General features: G+C 41.4%; 1 protein-coding gene across 5 annotated transcripts in view; it reads left to right on the top strand.

The window, feature by feature from the left end:
• Window positions 1–24,336, top strand: part of SAMD12 (sterile alpha motif domain containing 12) — a 730,431-nt gene that overhangs the window by 211,880 nt on the left and 494,215 nt on the right. For all 5 annotated transcript variants that reach the window (XM_089659044.1, XM_089659047.1, XM_089659045.1 and 2 more), the window contains one exon: window positions 6,187–6,316. In XM_089659044.1, coding sequence (XP_089515170.1) covers window positions 6,187–6,316 — 130 coding nt within the window. The remainder of the gene's footprint in view (window positions 1–6,186; window positions 6,317–24,336) is intronic.

Genomic DNA, 24,336 nt, shown 5'->3' with positions numbered 1-24,336 from the left:
TTTGCGTTACGGCACTGAGTTACTTTAACTGACAATTGCGCGGTCATGCAACGCCACACCCAGATGAAATTTACATCCTTTTTTTCCACAAATTGAGCTTTCTTTCGCTGGTATTTGTTCACCTATGTATTTTTTATCTTTTGCGATCTAAGCACGACAATTTTGAGAAAAAAACAATATTTTGGACTTTTTGCTATTAAACATATCCAGTAAAAAATGAAATTTAGTCATAAATTTAGGCTAAAATGATACATGTCTTTGCTAAAAAAAAAAATCCCAATATGTGTAAATTAATTGGTTTACATGAAACTTATAGTGTTTACAAATGGTGGTATAGGTACTGGGATTTTTTTTTTCCTACTGGTAATGGCAGCGATCAGTGAGTTTTAGCGGGACTGTGGCAGGCATTCTGAAACAGGGGGGAACTAACTTGGTGTCACTGACATCCCCAGTGACACCAATACAGTGATCAGTGCTAAAAAACAGCATTGACACTATACTAATGACACTGGGCAGGGAGGGGTTAATGTGACGGGCAATCAACGGGTTAACTGTGTGTAGGGAGTGTTTTACTAGGGGGGGTGTGTACTTCATTGGCTTCATTGTAAGCACACTGATAGGGATGGCTATGCTGTGCACAGCCATCCTGAGCAGTGTGCCTGAGCTGACAGGGAGGAAGACTGTTTGTAAACAAAACAGTCTTCCTCCCTGTCGGTATATATGATTTTGCATACCTGTGTAGCAGTATATCTGGTATACGGCGGCGGGTAAAAAAAAGCATGTCGTTTTTCCATTTTTTTTGGCTAACCCCTGTATAGAAGTAGGTTGTAAATTAGTGTAGAGGCCTTTAGTCTGTGGTAAGAATCAAGCAGTATTTCTCATCTTAGACCTGTCTGTAGGGACGAGGGGAATCCTAAGGACTTCTTCCACTTGGGGGAAAAATCTGATTGCATTCCTTCTTTGGAGGTATGGCTGGGATTGTTTCTATCCCGTGCTAGGCTCAGGTCTCTCTCTCTTCCTTCCTTCTGTATTGCAAGAACGTTTCTAACTTATTTCAAGCTGAAGTTTAGGTAATTTCTTTGTACAGTACCAGGGACATAATGAAGTGTGCCCCATGTCTGACTGGCCACTGCATGGTGTAGAAATCTTCTCCCCATTGCTGCCAGGTCCTGCCCACAGTGCTGATCTTCCAGTGCTATGGGAGTTAACATTGCTGGTTGTGAATGTGAAAAAGATGTGCCGCTCACCCGCCCCTTGCACTCATGGATCCTGTCATTCATCTGCTTGCCCTTCATTCACAGAATGTGTTACATATCCTGGAAAAAAATGCTACTCATGAGTGGAGCAGGTGGGTGGAAGGAGCCGATGGGTGGCACAACTCTTTAACACTCTCAGCGGCTGATGTTAGCCCCAGCAGTACTAGGAGATCAGCAATGTACGGAAGACCCAGTGAAAGTTTACACTGTGCTGCAGCCAGCTGGACATAGGACATATTTCAATAAAGGCAAGTTGTGCTGCGTAGCAAAATAAAATGTATTCAAACTTTAGCTTTAAATATGGTACCACCATTATCTTTCATGGCTGATTGTTCACCAAATGTTCAGCAGTAAAGTCAAATCTCCTTTAAAATGGTTCTCTTCACTCTGTAAATAAAAATAAAAGTCAGCAGCTGCACATTCTTTAGCTTCTGACTTTTAATAATAGGACACTTACCTGCCAATGGATCCAGCGCCGTCCTCACCCGAGCTAGTTGTTCACTAGCCTTCAGGTTCCCTGCAGTGGTGATCTGAGCGGAATTGGGTACCTGTCAATAAAATTACATACCCCCCACCCAAAAAACTACATGCCAAATTATATAAACGAAGGGGGAGGAGGACGAAACGTCACCTTTTGGGTGAAGCTCTACTTTAAGTAGCCTGGTGTTCATTCCATATTAATGGGGGACTACTCTTGGACAAGAGCTTGTGTGCTGGTGGAATGAGTGGGACCAAGACCAGCTGGAAGAGTGGGCTGGATGGAGGACCCTTGATTCAGGTTAGGTCAGGCTGAGTTGCTTCCCACAGATTATCCTGATGGGTAATACATGAAGAGTTCTGCCCTATCTGTGGTGGGAATCCTGGGGATTCGCATACTAAGAAACCATAGCATTCTCATGGATTACCTGAGCCAGCAAGGAAAGAGCTAATGGACACAACATGAGGTCCCCTTACTTTACAGTTTAAACCTTGCACTGCCATGTTCCACTACCTCTGATTGTATATATTTTAAACACCTCAAAGGTTACTTGACGGTGGTGGTTTATTTCCCTGCATCACACAGACCAAGACTACAGCCTACATAGAGATAAGAGGGTGGCCCCAGCAGGGGCCCCACTACAATACCCCTATAGAGGTAAGAGGTGTATAAGAAGAAACTGAATAGCAAAAAGCTTTTGCCCAGAGTTCACCTTTTAATCACCCATACTTTACGTCTGCAGTTAGTCAGTCCATAACGTGGTCCTTCTCCCATCCAGTGACATAGTGTCAAGTATCAACAAACACTGGTTAATCATCCTATTAAGTAATTAGAGATAAATACTTAATCTAAAACCGCATGGGGAGAAAATCATGTAGTTCACATTTTGATAAACAAAACGAATCATGAGCCTAATATGTGACGTTTCAGAATTTCTGAGAGCTACTTATCCAAAAATAAACAAGCCGAAGTAGTAAATGGTGTTGTGCGTCCAGATGCTTGTTATAAAATATTAAAAAAAAAAAAAGAAATGGCACAAATGGGGCTCAAACAATGTAGATGACACAGACATGAAAAATGTTTTTCTTTTATAAAATTACACAAAAAAGTTTCACTAAACATATTTATAATCTTGTAGCTGCAACATTGTCTTATGTTCCCTTTAAACATTGATAGACAATATTTCATTAAATAGGCTCACCTATTCAAGTTACATAATGTTTTACAGGAATCCATCCTCCTATCTTAAAGTCACATTTATATAATGAAAAATGCTAAAGTGCACTAAATTGCATACCAGATTGGCCCCGGTATAGTGTATAATAGCAACCATTATGATAATAATCAAAACTCAATACCTTCTGAGTCTGGAGCCATGAGTAAATTGATTATATTTGTGCCTATGATAATCCCATCTCTTCCAAGCCAGTATGTGAGGGAATTATTAAAGCCGAACCCCAGGCAGATATGAAGGACACAAATAAACGCAGCTCATTAATTTATTAATGAATCATTCAGTTTATTTTTTAATGGATCTTGTGTAAGTACTTGAAATTGACTTGCTATGAGCCTCTTGCAATTGCCTACACAGCAATAACCAGGCTGGAAGGAGGAAGGGTGGGACTGGTAGCCAGTCACAGGGGACGGAAAACAGATTTGCTGAAGGATGCCGTCATCAGTCAGCGTAAGCAGGTGAGGGTGGAGAGAGGAAACTAGGTATTCCTTCACTGTAAATGATGTCATCCACCTGGTTGTCCTGTTTGATGCGTGCATGAAAAACATCACGAATGGATTGACAGAAATAAAAATCCTAAAACAGGATAAAACTGCTCCTATATGTGTATTTCATCTGTTTTTAGCTGTAATGTTCAGCTTTAAAGGCTTGAGTTCACCTTTCTAATAAAATGTACTATGTGGAGTTTAACTTAAGTGACCTACCTGTAGGGCCATTGCAGCTTACATACTGCCTGGATTAAAAACCACTAATGGGAGAGATCTGTGCCGTCCTGCCTAGGATCTGGAATGCCCCTTACATTGGGCATTCTTCCAGCAGCACTGGAATGAGTACTGTCCCTCTCTTAAGACCCTTGCATGCCAATGCTCACCTTTTCACAGAGAAGGGAAGCGCATTGTGTATGTCAGGGAACTCGGCTGCCCGCGGGTTCACGCATACGCAGATCGCCGATGTGCACTAGCTGGTGAGCACTGGGACTTGGGCGATCGCGGCGGCGGCTGCGCATGCGCACTCGTGATCGTGGACGCGTGCCTGGCACCAATGAGAGCACAGGGCGCACTATTTAAACCAGCCCTCTGCATCTCCAAATTGTCTTATGTGTTCCTGATTGTTCCTGCATTCCTGACTGCCTTGTTGCCGACCCAGCCTGATCCTGATACTGTTGTCCTCTCTTGCTCTGACCTTTGGCTTGTTCTGACTATTCTCTGCCTGATCCTGATTGCCTGACCTCTTGTTGCTGAACCTGGCTCGTGACCTGTTTATTCTTTGCCTGCCGCTCTGTAGTGCCTTCTCTGCTGTTACCAACCCGGCCTGTCTAACTACGTTATACCTCTTCACATCTGGCTCTTACCTGCTTTACGCTATTGGCGGCTGCCTTTACCACAGCTGGTGTTACTCGGGGGTCGTGACCTGGTCTCAGGCTGCTTCAAGTCCATCCCCACCATCAGGGGCTCTGGTGAACCAGCAGACTGAGGCTTAGACTCCGCGCCCTGAGGGACACCGGCCAGTGGGTCGCTAGAGGCTACCACCAGTCGGCTCCTGACAGTGTATGTGTAAAGTTTAAAAGATGTAGAGTTCTCGTTCCAGTGTTGCTGGGAGCACTCCCAATGTAAGGGGTGTCCTACATCACAGGTAGGACGGTGTATATCTCTTCCAGTAGTCGTTTTTTGTAGCCAGGCTGTGCATAAGCCGAGATAGTCTTACACGTATGGAACTCATATTGAACTCCAAATTTTAAAGCTACACAATGTTTTGAAATATACTGGGTCCCATGACTGGAAAGTGCATTTTATTACAAAGATGAACCCAGTTTTTAAACCATAAAAACTAGGTAACAATTGTTGTCCATAGTACATACACTCATCGCCCACTTTATTAAGAACACCTATTCAATTGCTTGGTAACACAAATTGCTAATCAGCCAATCACATGGCAGCAACTCAGTGCAATTAGGCATCTAGACCTGGTGAAAACGACTTGCTGAAGTTCAAACTGAGCATCAGAATGGGGAAGAAACAGGATTTAAGTGACTTTGAACATGGCATGGTTGTTGGTGCCAGACGGGCTGGTCTGAGTATTTAAAAAAACTGCTTATCTTCTGTGATTTTCATGCACAGCCATCTCTAGGGTTTACAGAGAATGGTCTGAAAAAGAGAAAATATCTAGTGAGCGTGGACAAAAATGCCTTGTTGATGTCAGAGGAGAATGGGCAGACTGGTTGCTGCGGCATTCAGATGTTAGGGTCAGAATTTGGCGTAAACAACATGAAAACATGGATCCATTCTGCCTTGTATTAATGGTTCAGGCTGGTAGTGGTAGTGTAAAGGTGTGGGGGATATTTTCTTGGCACTAGCAAGGTACCTAATAAAGTGGCCAGTGAGCATATATGCAAAACCATACATGCATATAACCTACACTGTTATCCACAGGTTGAAGACCACACAACTTTGTCTCCCACAACATGTGTACAGTTGCCATATTTTGCCCTCCTCTATACTTTTTTCTGTTATCCTGTTTCCCTAAAAACTGTTCAATCCCCTGCTTTGTTTCCCATTAATTCTTTCAAGCAAGGTCATCTGTGTTCACTATTGTAAAAGCACGAAAGGTCAGAGGGAACTGGGCACCAAGATGGAATTTGGAGTAATCTATCATGAATCATGCAGTTATCATTAGAGAGTGTGTTCTAGCTCTTTGAAGAAGAGTTCCAGGGATGGAATTTTTTCACATCTTTTTACAGCTTGGATCATTGTAACCGTGCATATATGATACCTGTGCGATCCCTCTAGAAGTTGGAAGTAGACACCCACTATTCTAGTGATGTCCATCAAGTTTTGTTTTTTTTTCAAGCAGATGCCCTGCTGCATTCAGAACACATAATTTCTGCCGTATGGCATGGGTGTTATTCAAAGAATACTTTGCATATTATCAATGAATGCAAAGCGTTCTCTGATTGGATAAGATGGAGAGTGTGATATCACTGCCCCACCTCTCCAGCTTGTCCAGTCAGAAAACACTGTATTCATTGAGAAAAATTTTCAGAATGCAACAGGGCAAGCCACTTGGCACAAGACCCAGAAGCTAATGAGATCACCGAAGTGTAACCATATATAAAATAACTTACCAGGAATTCTTCTTCAAAGCTTTTTGTTGTTGTTTTTAACCATTGTTCTATGAAAAGTTATAACAAAAAAAGTTTTGTTTTTTTTTTCCTTTTTTAGCCCACTATACTCAAAGCAACCAAACCTGTAGCATTTTGGACACAACACGACGTGTGTAAGTGGTTGAAGAAGCATTGTCCAAACCAGTATCAACTCTACCATGATTCTTTTAAGGAGCACGATATAACAGGTATGTTTTGTTTTCTGTATAGAAATTTAATGTAAGTTTTTCTACTGACCAACACTAGATGTCAGGGCAGGAGCTGAGGGACGGACAGGCAGGCCTAATAACAATATAACGCACTGGCTGGCGACAACCACCACCCACAGACCGAAGTCCCCCAGGGAGCGGAGTCTAAGTCCCAGGCTGCCCTTCACCAGGGCCCCTGATGGTGGGGATGGACTTGACGCAGCCAGGAACCAGGTCGCGGCCCCCGAGACACCTCAGTTGCGGTAATGGCCGCCGCCAATGGCGTGTAGCTGGTGGAAAAGACAATAGAGTAGTCAACAACAACAGGACAAAACTGTACAGGACAGCAGACGAGAATCACAGGTCACGGGCCGAGTTCAGCAACGGAGGGTCAGATCAAAGGAGAAGACAAAGAATGGTCAGGTCACAAGCCGAGTCAGATTCCAGGAGAGTCACGAGAGTCAGAACAGAGTTATAGCAACACAAAGACACAAGAAACAAGTGCAAAGGGCATGTGCGGACCACAGGCTTATATGCAATCAGCCACACCCCTCTGGGGGATGGACCTCAGAGACCAGAAGGTATAAAAGATTCCCACCATGCTCTGCAGAAATCCAACATGGATGCCAGCACATGGAGGAACATAACCTCTGGGAAAAGGTGGGACCTTGACACTAGATAATGGATGATGTTTTTTAGAAATACTAATAGCATGTAAGCATACATATAATCTAGATTTTGTAACCAGCCAATTTTAATATGTAATTGGGGCTGGAACATCTTTACAGAGTGTCAAATTGTATCTGTTCATTTATCACAATGAGCTATTTTTATAGTTAAAAGGCAATACATCTTGCAGAATAAAGGGTTTTTGGGACATCTCTCATGTTAATGAGTCTCTTTACAGTATTTATTTTTGAGGATGTCAGTGGACAGACATCCTAAAAATAACTACTTTTCATTTAATGCAAATATTCTGAAATTGCAGGCTAAAAATAGTGCATGCATGCAAACTTACAAAAGTAAACTTTGGCTTTTCCAGAAGGTCTCCCAGTTGCTTTGCAGGCACAGTGCAGGACCTGAGATTCCCTAAGACTCCTTGGCTTCAGCTCTGCTGGCTGAATAGCTTAGAGGTCATAGCTTTCTACACCTCCCTCTGTGTATGTCATAATGCTTCTATATTAACATTAAAACCATCACTGCATAGAACACTGTGGATCCCCCAGTTCTTCTCATCTGTTGATAGCAACATTATTTAAAGACTGACTTCACTTGTGGAATAAAACTGACTATGCAGTCAAGGAGCCCCAATAGATTAAAAAAAAACCTGTACAACTTAAAAAAATATTTCCTTGGTTTAAATGCCATACCTGTAGGCCATACAAACTCCAATTTTAACAATTAGCCCCAACCAGCCGGGCAACTAGGATGCACCATATGTTAAGCATTCACGCCCAGCATCACAGAAGTGAGGGCTAAGCCTCGTTCAAAACCCATGCATGAGCGGTGTTCTCCCCCCCCCCTTCCCTGTAGCAGCAGCAGCACTACATTCAGCCACTGCTGCTATGGGGGAAAGGCTCATTGCTTAGAATCAGGGTTTTTTGGCTAGGCTTTGGGGAGTGCTGTATAAAATTTAAACCAAGCAGTATTTTCTAAGCTGCACAATGTTTGTTTGCCTGGGGCCTCTTGACTGCATAGTCAACTTTATTAAAAAAAAACTTTAAAACAAGTAATAATTTGTTGTTAAAAGAGCAGGAGAGATTTAGGATTATGTGGAGATCAAAATACACTAGTTCACACCCAGTTCCTCTAAAAATAATATAAAAATAGTTCCTACATGATTACATCGCCCCCTTCAGATGGTAGCACCCATTTATTACCTTCCACCCTTATTGCCAGTGAACAGACTAGGCATGATGGCGTATGGATAATATGAAATATGAGTAATGCAAAAGATAACACAGTTACAAGTATGTATACATGCACATTTGTGAACTTGCAATTTCAGAGTTTTTGCATTAAAAAAGATACTGTAGAATGCTGCCTGCTAAGGCCCTACTCAACTTAAAACTGGACCAACTTCTAAATTGCCAACTCAAATGACCAATGCCCTCAGAGCTACCAAACAATCCATAGCGCATGCTTGGCTAACTGACTCCCTCTCATTAATGGCTGTTAAAAATAGGCTTCATTCAATCGTTTATCAAAGCTAACAGTGAGACTGATGGACAAAATGTCCAAATTCCACTGGGTTTGGGACCCCTGGGTCACACACTTTATGCACACAGATTTTGACTGTAGGCTAGTTGACCTATGACTCCTATTTTTCCATTACCTCCCCTCCTTCCCCCTACTTCCTTTTCTCTCTTTTCCTTCTTTCTCCTTCCACTTTTTGTAACTACCTCTATGGTGTAGAAATACATATTTCACCTGTATAGCTAAAAATTGAACTATATGCTTGTCATTTCAAGTGTATCAGTGACCCTTGCTTCCTTTTGAACAGCGAGTAACCTCTATTGGACCTTGTTACCATTTACCTGAACTGTAACGACACTATATCCTGTTATATCTGTTGGATTTCTCTGTATTATGCTTCCATAAAAGCTTATTGAAACGAAAAAAAAGATACTTTAGTTCTGCTTGAAGTAAAATCAGTTTGTTTTTAAGTTCAAACTCTAGAACAGCCATCCTCAACCAGGGTTCTGTTGAAACCTAGAGTTCCCTTAGAGGTTGTTAGGGGTTCCTTGAGCTGTAGATGTTTTATCTCCTATTAGATGATTTCTGCATAGTTCCAGGGCGAACATCACTTGGCAACGTAAAAGCATGACTTTATTTCTCTTTTTAGCTGTCTGTGAGGCAGGCATCATGACTACTATTGTCAGTGGGTATTATTTCCAGTGACCACTATTATAAGGGGTATCTTCCCTGTTTACTCCCAATGAATTGCTTTTAGTAAGGGTTCCCGGAGACCTGAAAATTATCTTAGGGCTTCCTCCGATGTAAAAAGTTGAGAAGAGCTGCTCTAGAATGATGAAGATGAGTAACGTGATGGCTAACTGTTTTAAGAAGGCAATGCTGTTTTTTACCAGAGAGCTTTTTGATTTTGTTTTAATGTCAAAAATCTCAACTGATTGGTTATCCTGTCTTGCTGTTCCCAAACTGTACTTCATAGAAGCTATGGTTACTTGGATTATACTGACTAGGGCTAGGAAACCTATAACATTGGCAATTTGGTAGAGCAGCTAACGCCTTTTAGTTTATTTATTACAGGTAAGAACTCTGGAAGGACAATAATAAATATATATCAAATACACTCTGAAATCTGAAACTAAAGACTCAGATTATATCAAACATTGATCTGTAACTATATATTCCAAGAATGCATTAAATTATGTAATTGAAAAGCTTAGTCATGCCTTACAAAGCAAGCTTCGCAAATTCAGCATTTCCTACATGGACTGCTTGGTCCCTTCCCAAATGTTTGCGAATAAATATATATATTTATACTTGCATCCAGAGACAGTGACCAGTCCTGGAGCTTTGTTTTGAAGTTTTATCAAGGGATTGAATTTGGATGGGGTAAGGGGTGTATGGGATGCCCAAGAGTAATGGCAACAGAGGATAAACTCCTTAGCAACTTTACACAAGTCTTTACACAGCAGAAACTCTTCTGGAGAGCTAGCCAGCATCTCTTTTAGTACCGCCCCAGACCCCAGATGAATCCTCTCCTCATCCAGCTGCACTGAGTGAATCCCTGTGCAGGGGATCCAGCGCCTGCCATTGCAGTGTGAAATAGTCCTAGGTAAGAAAGCTAATCCAGTTTTCCACTTTCTCCTTACTGGCCCAGGGGGTGCAGGTCTATTTACTCAGTCCTTCTCCTGTGCTGCTGTTGGGACGGTGGCTGCTACCAGGCCTTCTAGCTGGGCTGCGCCTTCCCTGCTGCACAGGTGGTCCTCACTCTGGGAGCTGGTGAAGTTCTGAGCTTTCCTTCCTCCAAGCTCCTCTGCCTGTAGGTGAGCCCTTCTCCATCTGGCCCCCTCCCAGGCTCTTGCTGTCCAGTTTCACTTCTCCATCATCCACCCGAACTCTCCTGCTGCTGAGCAGGCTCTGTCACATTTGAAGGCTGCCCTGGCCCCATGCCAAGCCTCCTGCTTGGGGATTGGCCAAGTTCCTCCAAATGTGCAGGCCAGCCCCTCCTCACCCCCACCCACTGCTTCTAGAATCTTCTCCAAGATTCTAGCGCAGGGTGGAGATATCAGGGATTTGGCCTGCAGAGCCTCTCAGCTCTGACCCGAATTTGACCTCCCTCTGACTATCACCACAGGCTGCTACTCAGCCTAACAATTGAAAGTTTAGCTGCCCCTAGCTACCTGGGAGGGCGCTACATATATATCATGAAATAAAATGAGAACTGTAAATATAGGAGAGAAATAAACTATTTTCTATCTCTTTAAGAGTAGGAGATAAAAGTAAAACAAAAGTGACTGGAAAAAGAGGTTTATGAATAAAGAAGCAGTGCTTAGGATGATTCCAGCTTCTGAAGTGATTTTGTATGGTTTGATATTTGAGGGAATGTCCTATCTCCCCTGACAGGTTTCACAATCACAAATTACCAGTGCTCAGAGTTACAACCCACTAGCTCCCCACACAATCAGTGTCCTTCAACAATATTAAGTGTTCACACAAATGTAGTGAAATTTATAAAAGCTTCACTGTATCCATGTAATTTTCAGAAGAAATACATGCTCACCAGTAGTAATACCCATATAAGTGAATGGGTTGTATCAGGAATGTGGGCAGCACAGTGGCTAAGTGGCTAGCACTTCTACCTAACAGCACTAGGGTCATCGATTTGAATCTCAACTATGTCACTACCTGCCTGGAGTCTGTATGTTCTCCTTGTGCCTGTGCGGGTTTCCTCCCACACTCCAAAGACATGCTGGTAGGTTAATTGGCTCCTGTCTAAGTATGTGCATGTATGAATGCGAGCTAGGGACCTTAGATTGTAAGCTCCTTGAGGGCAGGGACTGATGTGAATGTACATAAGTAAAGTGCTGCTTAAATTGTCAGCACTATATAGGTACCTGTAATAAAAATAATGTGATTAAATGCATTAATGGCCACCAGGTGTCCTTCTTCCTCTTCTCAATATATACACGCAATATTCTTTTACTCTTTTTCTCTCATAAATATATAAAAGAACAAAAAGAACAATCATAGTGTAGTATTTCAAAACATTCAAACAATAAAAATTAGATTTTGCTATTATAAATGTGGAAGTGGAAGACTCAGCATCTTTAAAAAAAAAACTTGTATGCACCCAGTCTTCCTATCAATCCAACCACAGGTGTGTCACGCCCACATGCAATGGATTCTCACCAAATATTTCTACCCATGGATCGCATAGGGTCGCATGTAGCATATTGTGTTGATCCCCCTTGGTCACCAGACTCTCCCTCATTGGACACTTCATATACCTCCAAGAGATGGTACAAAATAAGCAGCACCATAGTGTAGTATCATAAAAAAATCAACCATTTTATTTAAAATTATGCTTACATAGGAAGAAAGGTAGATAATGCACTCAGTAAAAACAAAGATGGTGGGATCACCATTTCCAGTTCTGGCCCAACATGCTGATTGTTCTACGCATTTCGTCGTATGGACATTTTTAAGGAGGATCATCCTAGTATTACCAGCTCTGCATAGTTCTCCCCTGTGGACTACAAAACAGTTCCTTCGTACTCTGGTAATTATAACATTGAAAGCATTTTGCTATCTTTTTATTAAGCTCCAAGATCATTCTTGGTCTTGCCAGAATTGCAGTTCTGTTGTGTGTTCTGTGCACTCTGCATTGTTATCTCAATTATTGTTCTTACCCAGTTTATCTCTGTGAACTACAGAACACTCCCCCCTGTCTTATGTCAAAAAGAAGAGTGGGAGGTGCTCTGTAATCCTCATTTCATATCCCAGATATGACCCCACCGACCTGAACAACCTTAGACCCATCTCCCTGCTGCCATTTACATCCAAACTCCTCGAGCGCTTAGTCTATAATCGCCTAAGCTCCCACCTCAATGACAACAACCTCCTTGATCCCCTACAGTCTGGCTTTCGTCCCCTACACTCCACCAAAACCGCCCTACTCAAACTCACCAACGACCAGCTAACCGCCAAAGCTAATGGCCACTACTCAGTGCTCTTACTCTTCTACCTCTCTGCGGCCTTCGACACAGTTAACCACCCCCTCCTCCTTAAAGAACTATACTTCCTTGGCATCAGAGACTTCGCTCTCTCCTGGCTCTCCTCCTATCTATCCCAGCGCTTCTTCAGTGTTACCTATAACACTGCCACCTCCCCCTCTCTGTTGGGGTCCCCCAAGGCTCTTTCCTCGGGCCCCTTCTCTTCTCCATCTACACCTCCTCCCTTGGCCAACTGATACACTCCCACAGCTTCAACTACCACCTCTACGCCGATAACATGCAAATCTACCTCTCTACCCCTCGCCTCACCCCTTCAGTCTCCGCCCGAATCACCTGCCTATTAAACGACATATCAGACTGGATGTCACTCCACTTCCTCAAATTAAACCTTTCTAAAACCGAGCTCCTAGTTTTCCCCCTAGCCCGTGCCCCCCTCCCCAACCTCTCCATCACGACCAATAATGCCACCATCAGTCCCACCCCACAAGCCAAAGTTCTAGGTGTCACTCCAGACTCCAACCTATCTTTTCAGCCCCATGTCCAATCACTGGCAAATTCATGCAGGCTCCACCTCCGCAACATCTTCAAAATACGTACGTTCCTAACCCCAGACACTACTAAACAACTCATTCACTCCCTTATCTCACGACTCGACTACTGCAACTCCCTCCTCACCGGCTTACCTCATCACAGACTCTCTCCACTCCAGTCTATTCTGAACTCAGCAACCAGACTCATCCACCTTACCAACCGCTCCGTATCCGCCACCCCCCTCTGTCATTCCCTTCACTGGCTTCCGATTGCCCAACACATAAAATTCAAACTACTAACATTGACGTACAAAGCTATTCATAATACTGCCCCAAACTACCTCACCGACCTGATATCCAAAAACCACCCAACACGTACTCTTCGCTCCTCACAAGACCTCCTACTCTCCAGTTCCCTGGTCTCCTCCTCCCATGCCCGACTCCAGGACTTCTCCAGGTCTTCCCCCATCCTCCAGAACTCACTACCCTAATCCATCAGACTGTCATCTACCCTCCTCACCTTTAGGTGCACCCTGAAAACCCATCTCTTCAGGGAAGCCTACCCCACCCTCACCTAACAGCCAATCTCCTCCACTCCTCCTACCACTCCATCCCCCACAGCCATTTTCTCCTGTACCACTATCCCCTTCCTCCTAGATTGTAAGCTCTAAGGAGCAGGGCCCTCGAACCCCTCGTGTATTTTATTGTTACTGTATTGTCTCATGTGCTATCCCCCACTATAATGTACAGCGCTGAGCAAACTTTTTGGCGCTATATAAATACTGTATAATAATAATATTTCCCTGACCGAAAACCCTGTTTTCTTAAGTAGGACTTTCTGATTCAGAGGATGTTACTTTTCTCAATGGGATAAATATCAGAGGTAGCATAAGGTCTAGCTTAAATATATCCTTTAAAACTTTGTTGTGTTAGATAGCCATAGATTTTTTTTTATATATAAAAAAAACCCAGAAAATACTTTTTTCCCCGGGAACAATATGGCACCTGACCTTGAATATGACACCTTTGAATTATGGTTTTATTATTTTTTTTAATAGTGGCAGTCACCTTTTCAGTATGTTACAGTGAAAAAATGCAGGCTGTGGAACACACAGGAGCTTGTATTTGTAGCAAAAAATGTTTTTTTTTAAGGTAAAAATAAACCAAAGGAAATTCTGTTTTAGAGCAAGCTATAGAGGAAACAATATATAGGCTGTAGACTCTTCAAAATATAAAACAAATAAAAATAGGACTTTGGGTACAGTTCAGACAGTTCAAATTAGGATAGTTAGAGTAATCCTATTGTTTCTAAATATATAGAAGAGATTGTTGACCATCTTATACAGCTGAACTATGGAGCTCTTCAAAGCCACAGGAATCTAAGGGCTCATATTGATGGGTGTTGCTTTTGAAATGAATTTGGAACACTTGTCATATATCAAAAGCCCATTGCCTTTAATGTAACAGTACACATGACTGCGTTTGACCTGCTTTGCATGGAATTGTGCTCATTTCTTTGAATGCAGCATGACCAATTGAGGTGCAGTTCATCTGCATGCAAACACTTGAGGTTGAACACTTGAGTTCCAGCTCTGTTTTAAAGCGGTACTGGGATCAGGAACTTTTAAACATACTCCCTGCTGCTATATCGTGTGACGTAAAAATTGGAACTACCACTTTGTTATTCTACAGGGAGTCTGCTTTCAAAAAATATATACTGTTTTGAGGGTTTTAAGTAATCTTCAGACCCTGAAAGGATTTTTTAAACTTGTAATTAAAAAATTAAAAGATGGCTCCAGGATTAAAATGGTTAAAAGCTTTTTCATCTCAAAAGCTGCATTTTCATACATGTCTGCATGACACATCATTTTGACAAGAATGCTTGGCGACAGAAGCCCTAAAGAAGTTATATATACATACCATTTGGTCCGGGATCCCCCCTGAGAAGCAGTAGTTTACGTTTGCACAGTTTGGATAAGCCTTTATTAGGATCAAGCCCAGACTACATAGTCATTGGACTGTCATATTAAGACTCTCTGGGTTTTTCAAGACCTGAGAACTAGTTTTAAACAGTACACATTGCAGGGGGCTAACCTGCTGGATCAGAATCCCTAATGTGCTTCTGTAGATGATTTTTTGATCCTCAGATTGTTGAAACTTGTGTATGTTCAGTAGCTATTGCTTGAGAAACCTATTAAATATACCAAAAAAAACTAGTACAGTATAAATTATCTGACTTTTCTCCAACTTACAATTTTTGCATGCTTGTGCTAGTTGAGTGAAAGTCACGAAGCTTGCATTTACAGAAAAAGGCCAGGCATGGCAGTTTAACTTTAAATCCTAACTCTACTTGTTCTGCCTCCAGGCTTCCCCACCTGACTTAAAAAAAAAAATCCTGAATACCTATCTTAATTCCAAGAGATTTCCAGCTAATGTCATACTGAGCAGGAACCTTCCTCTTCTGACATTGATGGTGGCTGTTGTTCAGTGAGTCTAATGTGTGACGTATGAACGCCATTGTCTACAGTAGTGTACTGTGAGCTTGGGCTGAATGGGATGTACCACCATGAAGCATGTTCTTGACAGCATGAGTTCACAGAAAGTGGGTTTCATGATGCTGGTTGTCATGAGGCACAAGAAAGCTGTGATTCCGTTAAGGAGTAGAGTGTCTGCGCGGGACCATGCCTGTGACAGTATGCACTGAAAGCTGCATTTTTTTTTAATCTTCACAAGTGATAAGGAAATGGGGCTTGTTCACTTAAGTCAACCTGGAGTTGAACTTTAATCCCGCCAAACACATATGTGCTGGGTGGACGATGTTTTGGTGCTTAAAGTGCAGGAAATGTACTTTGGCAACTTACTTCTGGAGCAGTCAAATTTTCTAGCAAGTTCAAAGGCACAATGCAAGTGAATAAGAAAATAATTTATGAAAAGGAAAGCACTGTATGTAGGCAATTAAAATTATAGATTTTCTTTTCTTTTGCCTGCATTTTATTGAATTGGTGACAGAGTCTCTTTAAGTCTGACATCCTGGTGACATAACTAGGTACTAATGAATTGAAAGGATGAACACAAGTTGAATTCTGGCGGTGGGCAAGCAAAAGATTCGGTAGATGAAGAAGCTGAACTCAATTTTGTAATATGTAATTGTTATATAAAAGGATTTTGTAAAATTGCTGATATTTATCATATGTGCTGTAGAAATGGTTATTTATACTGAAATTATCTTTAAAAGCTACAACGGGATTAAAGAAAAATGCTCTGCAAGCATACATTTATTATAAAGAGATGACAGATCTCTTAAACTATACTAGCAGATACCAGTTAGGTGGAGTTCATTTTTTCCTTGCAGCACAAATAAAATAGTGTGAAAAGTTTCCTAGATTTTATTTATTTTATATTAGCTGAACTGTACATTACACTATAGCAGCCATTCTTAACCAGTGTTTCGTGGAACCCAAGGGTTTGTTAAGATGATGCAAGGGGTACCTTGGGCTGTGCCTGACTGACCTCCCACCTAATAGTGCCTACACAGTTCTGGGTCCAGTGCCATTTGGCAGAGCTACCCACATGAAACCAATGATCTTTTTAGCTTGTCTGTATGGGTGGCTTTTCTGTCCACAGTTGTAAGGGATGCATCCTTCTCAATGACTACTATAAGGGGCATTCTTCCCACTGACAACCCACCTAATTAATTTTTCAAAGGTTTCCTCAGACCTAAAAATCATTTAAGGGTTCCTTTGGGGTAGAAAGGTTGAAAGACTGTATGATACAAATGGACAGATATTATTATTATTATTATTATTATGGAAAAGTCCACTCATAATTTGTTTATGATAGAATAGGGCAAGGGTTGGCTCCTTTATCAGGTCTTTATTGATAGAGGATTTTTTTTTTCACATTTCTGTACAGGTGGCTATCAAGACATTGCCCTGAGTGGATGTTTTGTTTTGCGTTATTAAGTTTACTTTGCAATAAAGCAAGAAAGCATGGAAACCTCTGTGGTGTATTAATCTGCTTTTACTAAATAGAAAAGCAAAGCAATTCAATGCATACAAAGTATCACAAAATATGCATACAATGTGCAAAACCCCAAAGTATCTAGCCTTCCCATCAAATTAGCATGGACAATGTATGCAAAAGGAATACACTAAAAGTTATTTAACTTGGGTTGTAGATTTAGTGTCATCCCCAGGTTATGTTCCTATTTTCAGAAATCTTAATGATGAAATCATTTTCCAGGATCCTGAATCTTTCTCAGACTGCTTCTTGCTCATCTGAAGTCCTGAAAACAACTCCTTTGTCTTCCAGCACATGGCTTTCCCTTCCCCCAAATTCCTGTACATCATTTCCTGCCCTGAGCTTCACAAACCAGTCCAACAAGTTAATTTGCATATCTAGCTTTCTAAAACAACATATGTCTTAAAATTTCTTTTCCATTTTTATAAAAAAAAATCACTAAAATAGTAATAGCAACACATTCCATCTCTTGATTTTTACAGCATAATTTAGGAAAAACTGAAACTTAGCATTTCTCAGCATCTCTCAAAGCCTTTGTTCAGGAAAGGGAGAAATAAACCCCCCCAAACTGTAAATGGGAGGAAACAATTTCCTTTAGACACCTGTGTATTCTGGACAATCAGACTATTGACCCTAGACAAGCTGCAACTTCCATTTCAGCAGGGTTAGCAACATCCTTGGCAGTCTGTGTAACATGGATAGAAGGAAAGTTCCAGGCAAACGTCCATTGACCTCCAGACCATAAGAAAATGCTCAAATGAAAATCCACTTCAATTCAGCCATCATTCCGAAATCATCTACATCTTCCTCCTGTTCTCATCTCCTCTTCTGGTCTGCCTCATCTTATACGGCTTGGTCATATGCTTTGCCATCTCCACCTCTTGATGTTCATTACCTTAAAAGAATAAAAGACAAAGCAGATTAAATGTGCCTTCCAACTCTGCCAAAACACATAGTTTACTGCTCACATTTCTCTATCTGCCCATTTCTCACTGCAAAACTATTGTAGGGTGCCCACTGTTGTCTTGTAACATTCTGACGAAAAGGCATAGATTTTCAGCAGAAAGCATAAACCTTCATCCCTGTCTGTGCTGCCTTGGGAACACTGGCCTGCTGCTGTTGGTCATGACTGAGCATGAGACTAGCAATGTGCCCCAGTATATGACAATAAAAACACCTAATGTGACTAAATCTACCATTCCCAGCCACTTGATTTTCCTAAACAATATACGCAGCATTTTTCCTAACACAAGCAACACCACAGAAAACAGGTCTGCTTCAGTTGAACTTTAGTGTGAATCCCGGACGAGCCCCCAATTGTTTTGCTATGCATCTATTAAGGTTACTTTGCAATAAAGCAAGAAAGCATAAAAACCTTGGTGGTGTATTAATTCACTTTTACTAAAGAGAAAAGTCACACATATACCTGTAGGGAAAACAATTCACTGCATACAAAGTATCACAAAATATGCATACAGTATACAAATTCCCATCAAATTAGCATGGACAATGTATGCAAGAGGAATACACTAAACTTTACTTGGGTTAGATTTTGTGTTATCCCCAGGGAATGTTCCTATTTTCAGTCATTCTTTATGGTGCTATCATCTTCCAGGATCCAGAATCTTTCTCAGACTGCTTGCTTATCTGATGTCCTGCAAGCAACTCTTTTTTGTCTTCCAACACATGGCTTGTTCAAGACCATTCCCTCCCCCCCACTTCCTGTACATAATTTATTGTCCTGAGCTTCATGAGCCAGTTCAACATGCGCGCTGGAGTTTCTGCCACGGCACGCAGCTTCCTTCAGAGCGCATGCGCCGGTGATGTCACTGGCTGCTGCTCTGTAATAGATCTCCTGAATGGTCGACATTTCATATCTACAGGTAAGCTTTATTATAAGCTTACCTGTAGGTAAAAATAGAAATGAGAATTTACAACCACTTTAACAACACCCTGTGCTCCAGTTAAGCTTGTAATTCAATGTCCCCACCATGGCAACAGGCACACTTTGGGGAGAAATTTGGATGGAAGTAGATTTGCCTGTTGGTATTATTTTGGATTATATGGGGACTGAGGAGCATCTTCCAGAAAAATTCAAAAACACAGGAATAATATATGTCCTGCAAATAATGCCCAGGTTTGAACTGAACCCAGAAACACGGCTCTGCTTGGTAACGGTTCTAGAAAGAAACAAAAAGTAGATTAATCTGACCCTAGTGTCGCTTTAATCAATCACATATCCCCTGAGACCCAGTCCCCAGTCTGTATAGACAGTATGGCATCTTGCTGGTATGACAAGTTCCACAGGCAGTGTCAATTCACAAAGGATCAGAAGTGGAATCCATTGTAGTTTTGTTTCAGCCTGGTACACTACAAAGGATATTTTTTCTTGTCCTTGGGTAGTGAAAAGATATTTACAGTTGCAAGAAAAAGTATGTGAACCCATTGGGATTACGTAGAGTTTTGCATGAATTGGGCATAAAATGTGCTCTGAACGTCATCTAAGTCACAACAATAGAAGAACACAGTCTGCTGAACATAATACTACACAAACATTAGATGTTGCCATGGTTTAATTGCACATAACATGTAAACATTCGCAGTGCAGGGAGGAAAACGTATGTGAACCTTTGGACTTAATAACTGGTTGACCCTCCTTTGGCAGCAATAACCTCAACCAAACGTTTTCTGTAGTTGCAGATCAGACCTGCACAAACGATCTGGAGTAATTTTGGACCACTCCTCTTTACAAAACTGTTTCAGTGTAGCAATATTCTTGGGATGTCTGCTGTGAATCGCTCTCTTAAGGTCATGCCACAGCATTTCAATCAGGTTGAGGTCAGGACTCTGACTGGGCCACTCCAGAAGGCGTATTCTGTGCTGTTGCAGCCATTGTTTTGTTGAATTATTTGTATGCTTTGGGTCATTGTCCTGTTGCATTACCCATCCTCTGCGAAGCTTCAGTTGGCGGACAGATGGTCGTACGTTTTCCTGCAAAATGTCTTGATAAACTCTGGAATTCATTTTCCCATCAATGACAACAATCCGTCCAGGCCCTGAGGCAGCAAAGCAGCCCCAAACCATGATGCTCCCTCCGCCATGTTTTACAGTGGGGATGAGGTTTTGATGTTGGTGTGCTGTGCCTTTTTTTTCTCCACACATAGTGTTGTGTGTTCTTCCCAAACAACTCAATCTTGGTTTCATCTGTCCACAGTATATTTTGCCAGTAGTGCTGTGGAACATCCAGGTGCTCTTTTGCAAACTTCAAACGTGCTGCAATATTCTTTTTAGACAGCAATGGCTTCCTCCGTGGTGTCCTCCCATGTACTCCATTCTTGTTTAATGTTTTCCTTATTGTAGATGTGTCAACAAAAATGTTAGCATGTGCCAGAGATTTCTGTAGGTCTTTAGCTGACACTCTGGGATTCTTCTTTACCTCATGCAGCATTCTGCGCTGTGCTCTTGCAGTCATTTTTACAGGACGACCACGCCTAGGGAGAGTAGCAACAGTGCTAAACTTTCTCCATTTGTAGACAGTCTGTCTTACTGTGGACACATGAACATCAAGGCTTTTGGAGATACTTTTGTAACCCTTTCCAGCTTCATGCAAGTCAACAATTCTTGATCGTAGGTCTTCTGAGAGCTCTTTTCTGCGAGGCATGGTTCAGAACAGACAGTGCTTCTTGAAACCAGTAAACCCAGAACAGGTGTGTGTGTTTTCTAAGGGCAGGACAGCTGTCAGCAACACATCCAATATCATCACACTGATTGGAGTCAAGGTTGGCTCACTCCTGGCTCATTAAGCTAGGGCCTCACATACTTTTTCTTCCCTGTACTGTGAATCTTTACATGTTATGTGCAATTAAACCATGGCAACATCTAATGTTTTTGTCAGTAAATATCTAGTTAACATTAACTATCTGACAGCAAAATAGAGGTTACCTTCACTTAAAACCACATGTAACCTGTGAGTCCAGAGACATAACTAGATTTATAGTAAGTTACCTGTAAAACTTGACTTTCCCTGTAAAAGTCATATCTGTCCCCCACCCCAACTCACAAGCCTCCTTTTTGGTCTATACCAATACAAATACTTTGGAAGTCCAAAGGGGCTAAGGCTAACATTGATACTCAGAGAAAAGTCCTGATTGATTTTGCATTTCTTTTGCCTTGGGACCAATGGATCATTTTGTGCTAAAGGTCTGATTTTCTTAATCTCATGTACAGTTTGAATTGCTCAGCTTTGTGACAGCTTTACTTTAAGCACCTTAAATATGACAGTAAATTTACTTTCCAAATGAAAAGTCTTGTTTATTAAAAACTTTCAAACTGTTTCTGCTCAAATGTTAAATGTTCACAAATATCTGTTTACCAGAAACCTATTTTCTTGTAGCGGTTATTGTTATAGGTTATTGTTTTTCTGTCCTGGAGCATCCCTATTTGTAAGAATTGGATTTCTTCTATCACATTCTTCAGCTGAAGGTAATATTCTGTGTTATACAGGATTATTTCCTTTATCTACTATATTGTTTTCTGCAACATGAATTTAATTGGACAACAACACAAAATCCATATTAATATTTACAAAATCTAAAACATAAATATTTACAAAAATCTAAAACGTAACATTTTTAAGAGATCCATGATTTTTTTTTTTTTATGTAGGTATACAGTATGTTCATAAGTACAGAAGGGGATGAAATCTGATCCAGAGACTATGTGTACCTGTGGATTAAGACCGCAAATACAGGCCCAAAATAATATTGGAAGTTCCTAAATAGTCAGAAATGTTGCATTCTTCCCACAGAGTATAGATAATTAGTGAATCTGTGGATTCTGGAAATTTGAGGTTGGTAATCTTTTAGCTTTGACTTTGGAGAGCAAAGCAACAGGTTTACTTAAAGAGACACTGTCACTTTGTCCATTTCGGGCCATTGACAGTGCATGCTGATAGCCCACCCCTAGCACAGTATATTTACCTATCAATGCTCCTTTGCCACCTCCCAGCTGTGTCATAGCCCTAGCTCCATTGCACAGTGGGTGTGTGGGGGAGCATGTGACCTCCTTGTGGAAAAGTTCATGCTTGAGCAGCCAGTCAACAGTCCCAAACCTTGTAACATGTGTTGAGGGGTTTGGTTATATACCAGGGTAAGCTCAGAAATGAAAGCCCACCCAGGATGGACTCCAGGAGTGGTGAGGAGGCAAGGATGTGTGGATTGGTGATCATACCTTGCTGGGGAGGGTACGAGAGAGCATGGATCAATAAGTAAACCTTGCTGGGGGACCTATTAGCAGACATCATGTTGCCCCAAATGGACAAACTTCTCATCTGCAGAAACACAATTTTGCCTTTCCTTACCTGGGTCAAGGCAGGGTGCAGGAAGTTCTTAGTCATGTGTAAGCTTTAACATTGCTTACACAATGCGTTTTGCTCAGAGTATGGGCCCACTAACAAGGCTTCAGGAAGGAGCAGGGAATGTTAGTGTCAATAACAGAGGAGGTAGATTATCAAGGGAACCTTTTACTTTGCCCAGAACAGGTAACTGGAGAGGTACTTCTTAAGCCTAAACAGCCCAAGGTATCAGGAACTGTAAGAAAACTTTTTACTTTCCCCTGAAAAAGCAACAAAAGTGTTTTTTGTTTTTTGTTTTTTTTTTTTAAAGAGAAATATGCCCAAAGCTTTTTCAGACCTACTTCTCTTCTGGGTCACAGGAATGCACTTATTTCTGCACTTCTGTGACACAGATTCAGCTTAGAGAGGGCTAAAACCCACTGACGGCTGATGTCACAGAGCAGGTCCAGGCTCTGCAAGGATTTCTGACTTTAACATTGGCATCCACCCAGATAACTGTCCGGCAACTGGTTTAGCCTCTCAGTGTGCCGCTGAGAGCCGTAGCCAGACTTTCCTGCCCTCTGCACAGCCCGGTGCTCTGAGTGCTGGAGGGGCAGAGCAGAAAGTGGTGACTGACAGTCACTGCTCTCTGCTCAGTGAAGACTGAGAACTGAGCGATCAACAATCGTGTGATCACTAATGTTAGAGCCGGAGGGGGTCAAATGTTGAAGCTATATAGGTGATTTGTATACGTTTTGCTTGTTTTTATATCCCGAACTTCTCCTTTAGGCCTAGACAGCTTAGACCTCATAGTCTTTGTGCGTCAACAACAGAGAAGATCAAGAAAACCATTTATGTTGCCCTGAATGGGCAGCATGACAGGTGCTTCTTAAGCCTAGACAGCCTAGACCCCATGTTCTCTGTAGAGTAAGCATCACTAACCGAGGAGATAGATTATCAAGAGAAACTTTTAGTTTGCCATAAATGGCCAACATAAGAGGTACTTTTGTAGCCTAGACCTCATGGTCTCTAGAATCTGAGCCTATTTGTAAGTCAGAAAAATCCTGTATGGGAAAGTTGTAAGTAGATATGAGAATCAGCAAGGTATAAACAAGAAGAGCCTGTGTATGTAAGGAAATAATATGGTTCCACAATATGCATGTATAAATACAACAAGAAACATAGAAACAAGGGATGCCTGCCTACTCTCGCTTTTCACATTTTTTTTGTTGACTAGAGAAACTGCCTCACTATTTTTCCTTCACATTGGTTCATTGGTTAATTTGATATTTTAAAGTTTATTGGTAATTTCTGATTATTTTTGTACTTAAAATGAGTTTATCATGAGACTTCCTCAAACCTTTTTTAGATTTACCAAAAAAAAGTGAATGTATGACTAGCCTTATTAATGACTCTTAATGACATCTCAGCTTAGCAGTTACATTTGTGTTTGTGAAGGTCAGAATACACCAAAGTAGGTCAACATACATCAGTTGCCATCCAATTTAAATGAGAGTTAACAGAGAAGTTCCGGCAGATTCCTGTACTAAATGGCTTAAGAACTTACAGATGTTTTTTGTGCAAGTGTTGGGAATAACGCAGTTTTTGGCTTATTACAGAATTCTAAATAAATAATATTCTGGAAGTGATATCTGTATGTATCTGCCAAAAACAGTTGGAAGAGGGTGAGGTTGTAAAGATTTTTTGAGAATTGAATAAACTGATCATCTACAAATTATTAATAGACTAAAAAGTAAAGTGAACATTTTGTAAAAGAATTACTCTCAGGATTTGTGTGCTAAAAAATATTTAAATTGACATTCTTTTAAAGTAAAACACTACAACTGATTCTTCTTCTTTTCGTTTTGTGTGGCGTGACAGGGTTGAAACATCCAACCAGGGCTCTGCCCCATATGTTTCTGCAGAATACCCATT

The sequence above is a fragment of the Staurois parvus genome, unplaced genomic scaffold (genome assembly GCF_062004578.1).
Source record: "Staurois parvus isolate SC_StPar_1 unplaced genomic scaffold, SC_StPar_1.0 ptg000030l, whole genome shotgun sequence".
NCBI classification, from domain to species: domain Eukaryota; kingdom Metazoa; phylum Chordata; class Amphibia; order Anura; family Ranidae; genus Staurois; species Staurois parvus.
Note: the sequence above shows the minus strand (reverse complement) of the source record. Positions and strands in the feature narration are given on the sequence as shown.